Source organism: Buceros rhinoceros, unplaced genomic scaffold (genome assembly GCF_000710305.1).
Source record: "Buceros rhinoceros silvestris isolate BGI_N320 unplaced genomic scaffold, ASM71030v1 scaffold21377, whole genome shotgun sequence".
Lineage (NCBI taxonomy): Eukaryota > Metazoa > Chordata > Aves > Bucerotiformes > Bucerotidae > Buceros > Buceros rhinoceros.
Genome location: NW_010421937.1, coordinates 15,054 through 28,989, shown reverse-complemented (window position 1 = coordinate 28,989; position 13,936 = coordinate 15,054). Strand labels below are relative to the sequence as shown.

The following is a 13,936-nucleotide window of genomic DNA, read 5'->3' as shown; positions in this document are numbered from 1 at the left end:
GCTGAACTTAATATAAGAGCAAAGTCAATGTATCTAAAAGAGTTAGAGGAAAATGCAAGTTAACCCACCAGTACAACACTATTTTGTCTTACGTCACTGTGAAAGGCCATCACATTCCCCACTGCTGCCCAAACAAGGCAGATACCATCTCCAGGACAACAAAGGCAAAAATTGGAACCTAACCCTTGTCCATGGTAACACTCGTCCCAGTGAACTGCAAGCAAAACTACTCCCTCCCTCTCCTAGTTTCAACACACAGCACAGCAAGCAATGGTTCCAAAACCAGCTGCCAAGCAGCAAACTCAGCAGAGTATCAACACTTCCCCTCAAATAGTTAAGACTCTCCAGACTAATCGGAGACAGTTGAACCCAGCTGCAACTCAACAAGCCATAACCAATTACAACTTTCTTGCTAATTCACATGAGAGTTTTCTGTGAGACAGGGCAGACAGAGCGAGGGACATTTCCCACATCTTACCAGCCTTCTGGACAGAATACTGTCTACTCATGGTTCACTAGGTCATCAATTTCTGTCTTGTCTTTTTTTTTTTTTTTTTTTTAGCTTTTTTTTTTTTTTTTTTTTTTTTAGAGAAGCAAACTCTAAAAGCTTGTTAATAAACCAGGGACATCAACTGTCCGCAAACCAACTCAAGTCTGTGGAGCCCAGAAACCATCTCCATAGACATATCATGTCTTTGTACTGTTTAAATGGGAATACTTGGAGATACTCTGTGTATCCAAAAAATGCTTTGCTGTACAAAAAAAAAAAAAAAGAAAAAAAAGACATTTGTAGAGAAAGGTACTAGATCCAAGCATGCACTTCAGTGACTAGCAGTCTGGGTAAAATACACATTACTTCCGCTGCTTAGAACAGCAAGTGAAGGAGAAATTCAGGTGTTAAGATCTTTTGATCTGAAGTAAAAAGCCAATTAACATACTTTCAAAGAAATAACATTCTTTCCTAAGAGTGGCAAAAATGCAGGAAAGGCAGAGGTGATAAAAAAGTCTACAGAACAACAAATTTTGAGCATAATCTGTTTTAAAACAAAAGCAAACATGTTTTGGTGGAACCTCAAATTCTGTTACACGAGGCTGCTCCCACACTCAGAAGAAAGTATCTACCAACATAACCTGTAATGCAATGCAGGAAGAAGACAAATACAGAAGCAGATGCCAATTTTTAAATCGTAACTCCAAAGTACCAATAGTAAAATGCCAGATTGAAAATAAAGCTAATAATTTCAAACTGAACAAGAAACGTGCAAGTAAATCTAAAAAGGAAAAATAAGGCAATCAGAATTTACAAATACCAGCTCCAGAAAGACTATTCTAAGACTCAAATGTTTACCTTTCTCCTTCAAGACTTTTCCTAAACCTTTTTCACTCAGATAGCATGCACCATAAAGACAAGCTGACAATTCCACAAATTTACATGCACCCTTCTGTCAATACCCAAACTCCTTTTGTAGTCTATTTTGTAGGTATGTACACACTGCTGTAACAGAAAAGGCTTTCAGTAAGTTCTGTCATTCAAGTTAAAAGCCTCAAGTCTTGCTCACCTTCAGTTATTGTAGAACTTTTCTTTTGTACCTGAAAATGTTACAGCCTTCTGTCTCCCTCTTTCAAGCCATTTTGATATTTATGCTCTAGAAAGACTCTTGTAGCTACCTTAGGTATCACGAAATATGTCAGAGGTCAAACAAGTTCCATTCAAGGTTAAAACCCATGCTCCCTGAGAAGCAATCCAGATAAGTATTTGCCCAAATTTCTTCTGTCCATTCAGAAGACTTGCAAGCTATTCATACCTTCTCCCAAACCCTTACTACAGGGTATCAAGCACATAGAGCAATAGGTCTCCACGGGCGCATTTGGTGCAACACCGGACAAGCATCAAAGCAGCTCAACTGCATGAAAGCAATCATCATCCAGGAACACCTAATGACTGGAATAAAGGCAAACAAGGTTCTTTTGTTTACCTCCAGGCACTGACAGGTTAAAGTACAATAGGAAAGAGTCGAGCACAGGTTTTTAGGACTGCATAAAGAGTTCATTCATCAGGTTCATTTCATTGCCTCAACTTAAAGCCACAGTAAGAGAGATTTCTTTAGGAATTATCACTACTGGAATTACAAAGGCAGTTAAGACACAGAAACTCTAGGACTGGAGAAAGGATGCTGTTCCAGAGGCTAGGCAAGCCAGCATACTAGGGAAGGGAAGCACTTGCTGAAAAATGCTTTAGCACATACAAAGCACATGTTAACTAGAGAAAGGGTAAGAAGTTTAAACTGCTGAAAGAATGAGAAGAATCGTGCAGCTTGCCTTATCCTTTTCTCACCACCAAATCCTTAACATTCAGATAAATGGCCACAATTTCTCAAAGTCACAGAAGGCACACCACTCATCTGCCACTACACTAATAGCACGTTTAAGCAAGATGCGTATCTATTCTTTGGAATAGATCCGTGGAAGAGGGGATTAACATATATATACTCCAGGAGAGAGTTAACACTGAGTTATGGAATAAAATACAAACTAAAAGTTCCTGGTGTAAAAAAGGATATTGATTTGATATGATCCATATTTTCTCATATGCGTCATGACAAAACTGGCAGATTAAGAGCACTGGATGCAGCTGTTTTATTATTACCTTGGATAAGCGTGCTCTATAGAGCCAGTAAATCTTTGCTACATATACTCAGTGAATGCCACAGTTTGCAGAAAGTAGGATCTTTAATGTAATTTTTAGTTCACTGCTATGTGAACTACCACTCAGGTAGGTTAGTAGTACCAGGAACAAAGGCCTCAGAAGAAATTTTTAGGATTAAATTTTGTTTCTTAATACCACCTCCATTTTTTTCCATGAATATGTTTTATTTCTAAAGAGGACCAATGTTTTGGACCATCAAAATTAGAAATAGATAGTATATAATGCAAACTGTGGGGAAGATGGAAAATAACTCCGAACAATATGATGGTATGCTTCCATACACCTCCTTTAAAAAGTGTATTAAAGTAATTCATCGAAAGCAATTGCTACCTCTAAAGAGCTCAGACTGGTTCCTCCTATGCATGGAGCAGAAAGAATACACAAAACTAGGCAGAGGGAAAGAAATCTTGTACAGGAGAGTTTGGGTCAGGTTTTATATAAATAGAGGTAGTGCAATGATATAAATAGGGTAATAGGAAGTAACAGGAAAAGTAAGCAATGCAATATTATTACAGGATAAAAATACACACATTTTACACTAATAATCTTAGCCCAGTAAATTTTGGAGAAGTATTGTATGTGTTAGAATACAACTATATTACGATATTCAAGAAAGTCAACACTTGTCCTAAGTAGAACCATTTAAAAAGCATATTAAATGACCATGGCTGTTCTACCATCAAGACACTATACAGCTCTCATCCACTTTCCTACTCCAACACAGGAATTCCTGATTGTTACCATCAGCTTCAACGTGGTTTTATTTAGCCACTAGAATATCAATGTAGCAGGCACCACTTGAGTGCTTTTATAAGGCTACGTTTAACATGTGTGCCCAAGTACTATTGCCATCTATGGAAGAACGATAACCTTATATTACTGTTATCCAAGCAAGAGCCTCTTCAAAACCAGAGGAAAATCACGCTTTTGAACTAATAAGCCATCTCAACTGAGGCAGTTGCACACAGCCAGCACGTATGGCAGAGCAAAACAGTGAATCCTAGCTGGCATTTGAGTAACAGTTGTGCTGCGGCTTATACAAGACAGAGGAAGATATACAGCATAATATGTTTTCCAGATTATTTAGAACACTGCAGTATGTCACATAATAAAGGCCATTTGGCAAGCTAATATTGCTACTTTTGACAGCAGAGTGTTTTGGGATAATCCATCTGAAGCATCAATTATTCAACCTTTTAAGAAGCAAAAAAATTCAAAGATATCAAAGTATTAAGAACAAAAAAAATCACAGAGGACAGGAATAAGAGTTTAGGCTAAAAAAAAAAAAATCTAAAAAGCAGGAGGTGATATAAGCCACAGAAAGTGATGCAGTCAAGACAGAAAGGCAAGGCCCAAACAGCAAACAAATTTTTGTGGCAGCATTTTAGGAGATTGGGAAGGTAAGACAACATCAAATACAGGGAAGCTAAGTGTTTGTAGTGAGCTAAAACAAAAGAAACATATACTTTTGTCATAAGGATGAAGGCAAACAAATACTGAAAACAAACCGAAAACAAAACAAAAATTAACACATGCTAAGAATACCTGAAGAAGCAGAAGAGAGAATGAGAGTACTTTAACTTTTATTTCCAAAATTCTAAAATTAAACGCTGACTCATTCAACTATTTTCTATTTAGCTAAGCAAACGTAGAGAAAGAATTATAGAACATAATCAGTTATGGCTTTTACTTAGGGGGTATTCCATCTGCAGGCAACAGACATCTCGTATTATACAACCAGGAAAGTCAGAGACAAGAATGAAAACAGCCTTCAGAAAAACATGATCCCAAACACACTGTCAGATAAAGAAAAGAATGTTCAAATACGTGCAAGTACAACTCTACTCTTCTTTTTTCTGACCCTAGCAAATTCAGCCATTGGCTAAGACTCCACACCTTATAAACATGCTTTATGACCTCCCACTAATGCAAAGACTATGGCTCTGGGTATTTTCCTGTTATCATGATACTGAGAATGTCCTATAGAAGTTATAGCAGTGTACAACTTAGGGTGCATTGTCTTGGCTTATTAGCCATGAATACCTGTTCTGACTTCTCGTTACAAGGACACCTGAAATTAAATTCTGCAAGGACTGAAACTGATCAAGTTAAGGCAGCCTAACACAGGTTCTCATGTCAGCTGAACCATGACAGTGGTCCACGCACACACCCAGAATCTGTGGCAAATGCAATTACAGCAATAGCCCATCTCTCCTGCATGGAAGGAAGCCTACATTAAGTAGTATCAGTGTAATTTTGCTGCTGGCTAAAACTACACAGTTGCTGTAACTGAGCTGATAAACTCATTAAGCCATGATAAATTTAATAGTGAGCCTAAGACGAATGCCTCTTCCACTTAACTGTGCTGATATCCATCTGTATATATCCTGGGAGAAGCATTAGTCACAGTTCTGAAACTCTCTAAGCAGAAGGTACTTTTGTCCAATGCTTGGACACTACCTTCATATAACACTTAATTAAGCTGTGGAACGCCTTTCTGCAGGATGTTGTGGCTGCTAAAAATTTAGCAAGCCTTACGCACCAAAAATTCAAAAACATTGCCACTGGCTCAGGAAATCTGTGAGCCACCAATTACTAAAGACTGGGAGAGTGTCTTAGGGAGGCAACACAACATCCTTCCCCATCCTCGTTCTCTTCCTTATGAGCTTGTTACGGGCTTCTGTCTGAGATAGAATATTGTGCACTGTGGATGTGTGGTCTAATCCAGTACAGCCGTTCTTCCAACAAGAATGCTTGCATTCTGTCCTAATCTCTAAGACAACAGCAATTAGCCAAGGTTCAGTTTACATTCATCTGGAGTCAATGTATCTTCTCCTTTCACTTGGAATTAATCGGAAGTTACAGGACAAAAATCTTTTGCTATGAGCAGAGTCTCAGTAGAGGACAAACCAGTACCAGTCCCATTTCTTTGAAGAGGGAACAAAAAATGTAAAGCTGGTAAACTTAAACTTACACCCTGTCTTGTCACCCAAGTTCCATACGTTCAGCTGAATATTTCTGGGATCTTCCTGGTTTTATTATAATTATTTAGCAGGTATAAAGAGGTTGTAGGTGCACAGTTCACATTTCTGGAACTTACTTTAAACACTGAAGTACTTATGTCAAAACTCATTTTCCCCAGCAAATATAATAGATAATCATAACACTTACATTTTCCTGGTCAGAAGTCAGAAGTGGCTCCACTAAAAGAAGCCTCTGCTCAGAGCTGTCCTTTTCAAAGGCTGCCTGTGTTGTTGCAGTGTCAGACATGTGTCCTTTTCTGAGCCGTAGACCTGGCTCTGGAGAACCAGCATTATCGAGTTCCGTTAGTTCATTCATGAGATGCTGGGAGCCTTCTCAAATACTCTCTTTCCTCTTGGTTTGGCTGATTAGGTGCCGGCTCTGAAAGAAACAGTTTGTATAACTGAACTGAAGTTAAAAAGAGTGTACGAGTTGGCTGGAAGAAGAGCATGCTTAAAAGCTACCAAACAGCTACAACAACTGCTTTTATACGTGCCTGAACTCCCACAGGATCAATTATATAGACTTCAACGCTGCTGTTATCAACAACGATAAATTCTCATCTTGTGACCACTAATATTTTTGTAGCCTAACGCAAGTTAAACACAACTTTGAAAGATGACAGGAAGTGACCTCCATAACACAGTACATTCACAAAAGCACAGTGATGTTTTTATAAATTATTTTGACGAAGTTGCAAACACTGGACTGTTAATACTATTTACAAATAAATTAGTTATCACAGGCACTCTATAATTATCAGCTTTTTATGGGTACGAAGCTCATACCCAAGCTCAATCACCTGGGCTAGGTTTCATCAAAACCAGAATGCAAAGTACTGGTACAGCTACTCGGGTAATTGCAAGCAGAGCTCAAGCCGCAGCTGACTTTAGACAAACTGCAAGAAGGGCAGTAATACACACAGTGATTACATTTCCCTTGCTTAAATTAACATATTCACAATGGGTCCATTCCTTTACTTGTGTAACGAATTAGACCAGACAGATTTCAACACTATTCATTCCATGACAGCAATCAGAAACAGACAAAACCCCAAGAAAACCATAACCCATGCTTTCTAATCAGAAAAGTAACTATATTTTACACTTACAATACTGCAAAAAGGACTTAGGATAAATTTAATGCAAGATGCTGAAAATTAATTGTTTGCAGAAAATTACCTAACAACAGCCTGTTAATCTGAGCCCTCATCCAAAGACTTACCTATTTATCTTTTACATCACTGTGCAGTGGTCAGTTCAAGAGCCTGTCAAGAGATACCTTTCTGACACTGGTAGCCTTGGGAGGCACAATAGTCAGAGCACTTTGCAATCAGAGCACCAGAAACCATCAGAATGAATTAGTGCTCAAGTGAGGCTTCAGAATCACTTTGAATGAGAATCCATTCTTTCTGCACTAATCTCTTGGTGTCATTCTGCTACTGTAACATCTAAGTACTTAGATGTGACTTAACATATAACATTAAAATAACCCATCTAACAAGTTTTAACTTACCAGGGCACATAATTAGATTGGAATTTTAGTGCCCAATAAAAGATGCTGAACTTTGTCATAATGTAGGAGGGCAAATTAAAAATACAAGATGGACAATTGATATTGGCAGTCTAGTAATAAAATGTCACCTCCCAAAAGCCAATAAATAATGTATTCTTCCCTTCCAGGATTAATTCATTTACATATGATCACTGCAAGGTAATTCTCAGCTCTGACAAACGTGCTATAGCTAATTTTGCTGCAGCAGTTTGTAATATTATATCCCCTCAGCTGCCTAGCAATTCCCAGAGGAGAAAGCTGCTAATGAGCAGGTAACAGGCTTTGTAGAACTAAACGATACCTCAGTTGTCCAAGTTCAGTATGGCATACTGCTTTAATCACTCAAGAAGGTAAGTTTACAGTATGACAGCAGAGCAGATAGTATGCCCACCTTCCTGCTAACTCCTCTACAGGGTCAGTAACCTCCATCTGAGAAGCAACATCTAAAGTGGCCACAGCTGTTTACTTGGTAAACACAAGAGCCACAGGACTAGCACCCCATGAGCATTAAGCTAAGATATAATAACATTACACAGGAAGCCAAATGAAGAAGTTGAGCAAGTGGATTTTAAGACCAAGAACAAATATTTGAAAAGCCATGGAACAACTGAAATCTTGACTGTTTTGTCATATTTCAAGAAGCCAACTGACAATTCTATTTTTATGCAAGAAACATGAAGACATCATCACATTGCCATTTGGCAAAACTGATATAGGGAAGAAAGAAAAGACTAGGCAACAAGAACTACAATATGAAATGGAAGTGTGTCTTAATTTAAAAGGCAATTTATAAGAGACTAGTTTCAGTACAGTATACTGTACTAATTTGAAGCTGTAGGTAAAACAAAAAAAAACCAAGCAGAGCAGCTGTTTGTAAACAGTTACACACACACTCACACCCCTACCCGATACTCCACACATTTCAAACAGGTACTTAGTTGAAAGAACCATAGTTAGTTTCATGCATTAAACATTTAACCAGAAAGTTTTACTAGTTTTTCTTTCTACCAGCTTTAAGCAATAGAATTACCATTATGCGCTGCATTACCTGCTATATTGCCTACAAGCATGTCCTTACATCACCTCTATGACATTGTGGGAGCAATGTTCAAAGAGACACAGTAACAACCAACACAACAGGCTTAACCACATTTGACCAAGATGCTTGCAAAAGGTTCTTCTAATAGAAGAATGCCAAGAGACTTGTTAAATCAGGCCTTGAAGATTTACTTCACTAGCACTCGCTACCAAGCAATCACTAAGGTTAAAAATAAAAGATGAATTTCACCTGCAGCAAGTGAAATTTGCATTCAGCAGCACAGTTGAACTTTAGAGCTCTGCATAAATAGAAGTCGTTGTTTCTTGAAATTACAGTCTAATTGCTCAATGAGCCAAGATGTTTCCATACTGCCCTTCATGCAGCATCCTTGGTAGTGCTAAATATGCTTGCCCTTACTGAGCATGCAAAGGTAAGGAAGCCCAAAGATAGTCCAAAAGCACCACTACTGGTTTCCAGTCCTTTTAAAAAAAAAAATACTACGGAAGCCAAAAACACATGCCTGAATGCAACCTGGAGCTGCCAACAGGAAAGTGCTAATAAGCAGAACTATCTGTTCAGCAGTGAAAGATAGCACTCTGAGATTATGACCAGGAAAGGCACAGACAGTCTTTAATTTCTATTATAAAGTTTCTGTGACTCTACAGTTCCGTGACTAGAATGACCTTTTCCTAAGACTATAGGAAGTCTAAGTATGGTCAGCAGCGTCTAGCCAGAAGACGGTGGCTGAAACGTTATGGAGAGACTTACTGCCCCGTTCTGTTTCTATGACTAGGAAGTTCATGAAAAGAAAAACTAGAAAATTGAAAGCTATAGAACACTTGAGGCCTTGGAAGAGATTGTTTTGTGTTTCACTGAGATTATAAATCCTACATAGGAGTCCTTTAACTTGTTTGTAACATGCCACAAACTAAAAGTTCTCATTAACATTAGCTTCCATTGAAAGAGGAAGTTGCCATGTACAACTTAAAATCTACTTAATGACTGCATATATAATAAGTATAATATCAGCACCTAGATCAGTTAGTGAGTTCCTGCTCTGTTTCAAATCAGCTGAGAAAAAACACCTACGGAGTCTAGGTTTTTTTGGTTTTTTTAATATAGAAAACGTTTAAAGGCTAAGTCAGCTTTTAAGAACGGACTTACCAGTTTAGTACTATCATAGTTCTAAACACAGCCTATAAACACAAAATGTAGCACTCCATTAGTCAATCTAATTTGCTGCTGCCACCACACAACCTACAATAGCCTAAAGCAGTCATTGCTCCCAGTGGTTCACTCCACTCCAGAAGTCAAACCCACAGCAAGGAGAGTCAGTGTCAGTTTCGGGCTGTGGACACTCATTTTTCTGAAAACAAAATCAGAAGGCAACAGTATTTCAGCAGTTTACCCCATTGTGCAATGTCAGAGAAGTCAATGTTCACAATTACAGCATATTTAGGACACTGTTTCACACCTCAACATGACAAGGAAAGAGTAGTTACACAAACTTAAGCACCCCAGGATGACGCTACTATTCTTTATAGGCTCTTTCTGGATATTCACCAGGCCCCTTCTAACCTCCCAGAATTCACCTGGCAGAAGGACTAGTTTTCCACCTTGGCTAAACAATGCCACGTGGTAGCAAAACAAAGAAACCACACCAAAGGTAGTGTCTGTAGTTACATTTAAGAGATCTGTCACTTCCTTTTCAGAATAAAACACAGTCCCAGATGGTCACCTCCAGCTAGCCCTAAGCAAAGTAATCTCTCCAGCATTCAACTCTTCTCAGTATGTTCCTCCTATAAACAGCACAAGAATGATCCCTTCAAAGGTACTTCATTCTTTCTTAGCTGGTATTTGGAAGAAGAATGAAAACTGTGTTCCCCCTCACTGATCCAGCCATCTTTCTGATAGAAACTTTCCTGTTCAGGATGGCAGTGACACCCTCTCTATGCTTTTTCCTTGCTAATCCTCTTCAAAAGCATCCATTAAACTAGCATAAACAATGTATACACACTGGATTAATCTTCATAAGATTAGCTCATTCCCCCTAACACAGCTTAGTTATCACATCAACAAAAGGTCATAATGAAAATTCCAGACTACATGGTTTCTCAGAAAATTTGTTAATGTTTAATGAAGGGCTTGAGTGCCTGAACAATCTTCTGAGAGATACTATCTACAAACTTTGCCTTGCCCATGTCCACGTACCATCACAACTACAACAGCATCACTAGTTGGCTAGCTACATCACACCAGCAGAATGGCAAAGCTCATTGAACTGTAAACCACCTATGGGTTGGATAATTTTACCAAATCCAAAGGTGTTCAGACGAGGCTTTAGTAACAAAATAGGCACAACTTCATTTCCACGGGCAGACCGCTTGTGATAAGAATACAGCTTATACAGAGCAATGGAGGGGATTTTTTGCCTATAAAATATTTAATTCTGGCTACCTTGGCTGAAATACAGCATATTAAACAAAATGTAGCTTTGTTGGCACACTGTATTTCTACTGCTACCTGGATTACCTTACTCCCTAGAGCTACTACTGATGCTCTGTTGAGTTTGTCAACAGTGAGCTGTTGGCAAGGTGTTGGGGTTTGTGTTTTACGGTTTTTTTTTTTCTGGCAGGGGGACTAGGAAGTGTCATCTTTGACTTTCTGTCTACATAGCACCCTGGGCCATTTACCAGGGAAATTAGGCAAGCACCAGTGCCAATGCAAGGCAGGTATGTACAGGCAGTTTGGGTAATGGAAAGAGGAAGAGGGGATCTGCAAGTGCTGTGTCACATGAGTTAAAACTGATTTTGAGTATCACCCCATGTGGCCTTGCTAACCCATGCTGGGTCACTTATTAACTATAAGGGTTGGCTGCTTTTTTTATTACACACAGTGAAACAGAAGAGATAAGAAATCTATACATTTTAAGGAGATTTATGCATTGCCCCTAAGTTGGAAGGCAAAAACTAAGAAGTTCACAAAACAGTAATATTGAAAGGTTCAAAGGTATAATTTGAAATAAGGAATTTTTATTTTTTCTTAGCATTCTTTCAACAGTTGTCTTTTTCAGTTAAGGAGTTAAAACATCCATAGCAATATTCCAAATACTCTCCAAAACTACAATCAAAAACAAAGCAGACAAGGATATGTACGGATGGAGGAAGGATGAAAAATCACAGGGAACTTTGTTTTCTCAATGTACCCTAAAGGAAAAGTAGGAATCAGGCTGTAAAAATTCTTTAGAGGTCATCTTTAACAATGAGGAACAATGAGGAAGCAATCCAGCACCTCTTCTCTTAGATTTAATTTCCCTAGATAAAGAGACATCTACAAAACAAAGATTAGACTCCCGCGGAGGGTCAGTGGCCAAAAAGCTGTCTTTGTAACTTGTAAACTGTCACTGGACACTTCAGCCTAAGCTATTTCACAGCAGGCTGCAGAGGCAAACAATCAAGCACATTATGATGCATTTGGATCCAAAGAAAGGGAACAAGCCAGCAGCCTGCCTACATTTAACCACTGTTTCCATTTCAGAGGATGCCATTACATTGTTACAACATTTGTCCAATTTGTACTGCAAATTGGACCCCAGTTTTGTAACTGGGTTAAGTGTTATGTCAGTCGGCCCACCCCCAGTGCACAATGTCCGGTTGTTACAGAAATGACTGCTGTAAATTAGTTTTACTCTTCAATAAACCAAAACCAAGAGAATTGCCACAAAAGCAGTGTAAAACGAGGAACGGAAGTTCAAGTTCTTTTCACATTGTGTTCCACTAAAATCCACAGTCCAGATCTGAAAAACTCACTTTTGGTTCAGCTTTCATGAAGCAGCTCAGTTTCCCCAAGAGAAATGTTGCACCTTTGTGTCATTTTATGATTTTATTTCTATGGCATGTTACTAGCTCCCACCAACTTACTTCACGGTTGCCAGCAACAAAAAGACGCAGTTGGTTTTTGTTAGTAACACTTTGGATCACAGACTGTCTAGAAGTGAAAGACTTAGATACTACTTTTAAGTGAAAATTTAGAATACATCCTTTTAACTGCTGCCTCGAGGACATCCAATTCACAGAACTGTTGGGTGAAAAATGAAGAAAGTCTTTGGAGCAGGCAGTAAAAACCAGAGCTACTCTACTAAACTGAAGTTACATTCATTTAACATCACTACACAGAGGACCTTTGCATGCGAATGCAAACAGCACCAACCTCAACAGCAGCAATCTTGGGAGCAAACACTCCTCTACCCTGGCAGTACACTACTCTCCTCCAAGAAAGGCTAAGTTTGAATCTCTAGAAACCGAATGGAGATCTTTTACCACTCAAGAAAATGCTCAAAGCCCTGAGCAACTGTACAAAACCAAACGCTACCACCTTGCTTTCAAAACCAAAGAGAAACATGCACATTTTAGGCTGAAAACTTCAAGCAGGAAAGCTTCAAAGACGATTGCCTTCAGTGCTTCTTACCGGGCTTAGATGCCATTACTGTACAGATTTAACGGCTGGGTGGTGCCAAGAGGGGGCAGCCCCACTCTTCGCTGGGTGGCCATCAAACAGCCCCCTTCTAATGGCTGCTCCCTGAAAAAGCACTCTGATGTTTGTCACATCTCATTCAAAGTGGTGGTCTGGAATGTTAACCCAGGGAGGAGAATGAGTTAATCATTTACTATCATACCAGCAAACTGAATTGGCTCAGTACACTAGCAGAGAAGCAGTGTGGACAATGTGACAGAAAGGGTAGGACCACACCTAAGATTTTAATTCTTTATGTATTTTACAGGCAGTGCTTTCCTGGCCTGTTAAGGAATGACAGTTATCTGTTGGCCCAAGCTTTTAATTGTACATACCAAATTCTGCTGACCAGCTGCAGACCACACCTGGCATAGCAAAACAGACACCTTACCAAGATTACTGGTTTTAATACAGTGGTCATGATCTCAGAAGCTTGGTTGCGAAAACAAACCATCACACTCTTCCCAGTTTTCAGAAACACCTACTCTCTAGTTTTGCTGATAAGCTTATTCATGAGGTTGTGAGCCTGCTCATCAGTGTTTTATTTTGTGGCTGACAGGTTTGGTCTACAAAATATTTGCATTTCTGTATTTGCAAAAAATAGGGACAAAGAAAACTTACCCCTTTACTTACTCTCAACCATGGCATTTCTTCAGTTGTAAACAGCATATATTCTTCTCCTCAAAAAACATGATGTTGTTTTGCCACAAGTCAGACAAGTCTAAAAATTTGCTACTTTTCTGTAGTTACAAGAACATTGTCGGAATAACCAACATCCACACCCACAGCATCGTATCAGTCTAAGATCAAAAAAAGCAGTGCAGCATCTTTTTCAGATTCTTTCTTAACCACCACAATTCAAGCAAAAGCAACAGATCTACTGTAACTAGATTGCACCTAGTTTATGTCAATCACAAGCACATTTAGTTAAATGGCTGAAGTTCTAGATAAGACAAGGTAAAGCTACTTACTAATTACATACCTTAACTTGCTTAATGCAATAGCCACAGAATAATTTGGTTTTTTAAAAGATAACCATTGTTGAGAGTTAAGAAGTAAGCCGAAGTGAACTTTTAGTCTCCTCTACCATTTAATGACACTCT

At 38.8% G+C, this 13,936-nt stretch overlaps 1 protein-coding gene across 1 annotated transcript in view; it reads right to left on the bottom strand.

Moving 5' to 3' along the window:
- Positions 1–6,130, bottom strand: part of ADIPOR2 (adiponectin receptor 2) — a 21,171-nt gene extending 15,041 nt beyond the window's left edge. Inside the window, exon 1 of the mRNA XM_010139885.1 lies at positions 5,879–6,130. Within this exon, the coding sequence (XP_010138187.1) occupies positions 5,879–6,046 (168 nt within the window). The 5' untranslated portion in view covers positions 6,047–6,130. The remainder of the gene's footprint in view (positions 1–5,878) is intronic.
- Positions 6,131–13,936: the final 7,806 nt, after the last annotated feature.